A 4,215-nucleotide genomic window follows, 5' to 3' on the forward strand; every position below is an offset into this window, starting at 1 on the left:
ATATGATAAGGGATGATTTTTTTTTCTCTTTTTTTTATTGTTTTATTAAATAAATTTTATAAAAAAATAATATCAATATGGGTAATAGTTCCATTTGGCTTGTTTTTTTATTTTTTTGTATTTGTTTAATTTAAAAAGTTTTGCAACAAAAAAAAAAAATCAATCGATCAAAATATTAAAACATTTCATATACATAAATTTTTGATTCATCTAAATTTAAGAAGAGATCATTTTTAAAATCGAGTTCGAATTAAGATGAATTGAATTTTTTTTATAACATACCATATTGAGGCCAAAACGTATTAAAATACTTTATCTGAATTTTTAGAATGCTTAGATTGGATAACCGAGTCCTTATCACAACGATTAATTACTATATATATATACATCATTACGATTTTTAGAGTAACCTACTTATAACAAATATTACGTAAATAAAATCCAACCGAACTCGCAAAACATAAGAAAACAAAACAAACAAAGAACAAGGAATCGGTAATAGATACTGATATGGCAAGAGACAGCTGCTTGGCTCGCGTCACCGCCGGCGTTGCAATCGGAGGAGCTGTTGGCGGCGCAGTTGGCAAGTTTCACTACTCACTAAACCCTAAACCTCATTGCTTTGTTTTAGTTACTGAAAAATAGAAAAAAATACATATATTAAATTTGTTTCAATTTCAATAACAATAATAATTATTATCAATTTCCAATATTTCTAAAACCGTGAAATTATCTGTTTCTGGTTTAGTTTAGTGATTCTAGAACTGAAATAGGTTGAAATTTCTAAACTTTAGGGTTTTTGAACAAATAATAGGTATCTTCATAGTACTTTTTTCTTTCTTCTTTTTATTTTTTGTTTGGACGAGGAATTTTTCTGAATTTACTTTCTAATGTTGCTAATTTGCAAAGAAAGTTATGAGTAAAGGAAAACGCCAGAAAGTAAAAGAAATGTTTAGTTATATTTTGTTTTATTATTAATAATTATTATCCTCTTTGAATTTTGAAAAGCCGATGTGAAACAAAAGCCCCCCTCTTTTGGTTTATGAGAAGGCCAATAAAATTGGAGGGGGAGGGGGTTTTAAACAAAAAGAAGATTTCTTGCTGAGCATTGCTGTTAGATTGGTCTGATCAACTGGGAAGAATTTAGTTATTAATGCTAGTATGTTTCATTTGGTAAGTTAAATTGTCTGGTATAGAGATAGTGGAGATATGTAGAAAATTAGTGAGAGTAAATTAAATAGAAATGAGTAGTAGACAAAAATATCCTAAATTATTAGTTTACCCATTCTATAAATTCCAAATCATCCTTCTCAAGATTCAACCCTGAGACCTCTAGGTCTGAAGGTCAAGTTTTAACCATTCTGGACATGGTGCCAGAGTTTAATGCATATTCACGTAATGTACAACTATCAAGAAACATGCAGCGCTACTGCTTTGTGGTATATTTGACTTTTAAAGAAAGAGGCACCATTCAAGGATATCGTGCTCTAGATGTTGAGAGAGGTTAGAAGGATGAGAATGGATGATTGGGAGGGAATTAGATGACTGTAGAGAGGTGGATTGCAGGGAGGGGGTCTTCCATTAGTATCTTTTAAATGTAGTAACACTTCCTTTCCTTGATCCTTTGTTTTTGACACTATTCTTTTTAATGATTTAGTGCATCATATTATGTTACACAACCTATTTTTTAATAATTTATTCTGGAACTGTAAATAAGTTTCTTTTATGTGATTTTGCTTGTGCAGGCGCAGTTTACGGGACTTATGAGGCTATTAGATACAAGGTAATGTCCGATACTTTAGTTTTCTTTCAAGAGATGAAATCATTTTGATTGTGTTTGCTTTTCTATTCTTGTGGATAACTTACCACCGCAATCACAAGTAGTGATGAAAATTCTGTGGATATATGATCCATATTTCTGTAAACCTTACAAGTATGTATGCTGTGTATGTATGCTGTGTCTTGTTGTTTTTCCTTCTTCCATGGTGACACTAGCTAGAATTAGGTATCTGGCCATGTGATGACTTAAAATGGGTTTGTCAACAATTTCGAATCCCATTGCATTTTGCATTTCTGTTCTTCTTTCAAATCTGATTAAGTTGTTTTGATTTGAATTAAGGGCAGTTTATTAATCACAATCTAGAATTAAATAATGCTGTCTTCATATGATATCTCAGTGACAATTGAGGGTTCTCTTTTGCTGTTTTTTTATTTTTATTTTTTATTTGAAGTTGTGCCTGACTCTGAATGAAATTATATTCTTTCTTATCTTCTTTGAGCCGTCATGTGATCCAAAATTCTAGAATCCAGTTGGTTGTAAATTTTGCTTCTTGGGAAGCTACTTTGCATTAGCTGCTGTGTTTTATCAGTGTAAAAGTAGTTAAAGTATGGTCTATATGAAGTTTTGCTTGAGCTTTGGCAGGGTCATTTTGGTATGGGCCTTGATGGTTGGGTTTCTCAAGAGTTTTGAGTTGTGAAATATCTTCCAATCCTATTACAGGTTTTACCTCGCATGAATCAATTTGGATTGAGTTAGTAATTTTAGGGTTTAAGTTGATACAGAGACAACTACTTTAGTTGTTCTTGGATTTGCAGTTTTCAGATTGTTTAGACTTGTCTAACGTAGACCTTGAGATGTATATGTGCAAAAAGGTGATTTCATACATATAGAAGGAAAGAAAGGAGAAAAGGTGATTCCGTACATATAGAAGGAATGAAAGGAGAGTGAGGCCTGGAATTTATATGGTTAAGGCTTAGCTGAGTGGGGTTGAGTTGTCTAATTTACAGATGGGTGCTTTTGTAATTATTTACTGTTTGGAATATGAAAAAGAAACAGTTCTTTGAGACAAGAAAACACTTTTCTTATGACAAGAATTTACTTTCCAAGTAGTTACTCGTTTTCTTTAGTTCACCTCTCCCAAGAATTACATACTTCTTTCATAAGAATTATGGAGCTTTACAGATCTAGGATCACAAAGTTTGGTTAAGAGACCTGTCCTTCAGTAACATAATTTGATAAGTTCCTGCACATTAATTTAAAAGAAAGGATGGGTTTAGGCTGGTATTATCATTTTGTATGTATGTCTTCATGCATTTGGAATTTATTCTTGCATATCAAGATTTTGTATTGTGGCATCATGCAGGTCCCAGGACTTCTCAAGATTAGATATATCGGCCAAACAACACTCGGTAGTGCTGCGATTTTCGGTCTTTTTTTGGGTGCTGGAAGCTTGATACATTGTGGGAAGTCATACTAACCATTCTCTGGCTGTCTTTAATCCTTAAGATTGTATTCTCAGGATGATGCACTGCTAGCTTAGATAGAAGGTCTATAATGCTTGTAAGCCTTGGTTTTGTTTTTGGGTTTCTGTTTCACTCAATTATTAAATCCAATGTTCAAGTTTACATTTAATCTTCTTAATTTGAAGACTAGCCACCATTTTTTATTCACTTAATTTTATTTTTTTTTTTGTACAAAGAGGCCATAACTTTAGGATATGAGAAGTATCTGGCAAGGGAATAATGTGTAATCTGGCAAGGGAATTTAGAGTCTTTTGCTTCATCAAGATCTTGAGGTCTATTTGTTGCTCCAATGACTATAATTTGCTCACTTTCCAGAATCAATGCCTTCCATTTCAACCAAAACCTGTGTTCTAAGTTGCCTGATGCCTTCGTGCTGAGAGTTTGATGACCGCCTAAATAGAAGACAATCTATCACATCGAGGGAAATAAAAGACGCTTGCAAATGGCGGGCAAGTCCAAAGAGTTCCCTAACAAGCTTTAGACCTTCACCAAGCCACTTGCTTGATAACAAAATAGTAGATATATTGAAAAAAGTAGCTTTCATTTCTCCAGCTATGGCTTTTCCCATCATTAGTGGACCAAAAAGCAGTAAAAAAGATATCAGTTATCGAACTTGCTTTTAAAAAAAAAAAAAAAACAACAACAACAACAAAAGAAAAAAAAAGACAGCTGGCTAGAAGAGAAAGAAGAAGAGATTTTCCTCCAAGTAGTATTTGCACTTTGTTATGGTTTAATCGCTTATCACAGGGCTAAGGATTTCCTCTCTTACGTAAATGTGATAGAGGTACACAACTCCACTTTAAACTTAGGTTTTATCTCTCTCTATCTTATAATAATAATAATAATAGGTTTATTTAACTTATTACTTTCAATTACCCTCAAAAGCCATTTTGCCCCATTTTTCTATAATTA

General features: G+C 32.6%; 1 protein-coding gene across 1 annotated transcript; it reads left to right on the plus strand.

Annotated features, from left to right (window-relative positions):
• The first annotated feature begins 399 nt into the window (after nt 1–399).
• LOC111294069 (uncharacterized) lies at nt 400–3,450 on the plus strand. Its single transcript, XM_022887236.2, has 3 exons — nt 400–583; nt 1,746–1,783; nt 3,144–3,450. Exons 1-3 carry the CDS (start codon nt 511–513, stop codon nt 3,255–3,257), a joined length of 225 nt encoding a protein of 74 aa, XP_022742971.1. The 5' UTR covers nt 400–510; the 3' UTR covers nt 3,258–3,450.
• The last annotated feature ends 765 nt before the right edge of the window (nt 3,451–4,215 follow it).

Source organism: Durio zibethinus, chromosome 14 (assembly GCF_047325235.1).
Source record: "Durio zibethinus cultivar Kanyao isolate XHJ-2024 chromosome 14, ASM4732523v1, whole genome shotgun sequence".
NCBI lineage: Eukaryota > Viridiplantae > Streptophyta > Magnoliopsida > Malvales > Malvaceae > Durio > Durio zibethinus.

What these genes read in the sequence shown, in the direction of transcription:
- LOC111294069 (XM_022887236.2), top strand. Translation starts at nt 511, where the DNA reads ATGGCAAGAGACAGCTGCTTGGCTCGCGTCACCGCCGGCGTTGCAATC. An exon ending in AGCTGTTGGCGGCGCAGTTG is followed by an intron (nt 584 to 1,745) that starts GCAAGTTTCACT and finishes TTGCTTGTGCAG; the next exon opens with GCGCAGTTTACGGGACTTAT. An exon ending in ATGAGGCTATTAGATACAAG is followed by an intron (nt 1,784 to 3,143) that starts GTAATGTCCGAT and finishes GGCATCATGCAG; the next exon opens with GTCCCAGGACTTCTCAAGAT.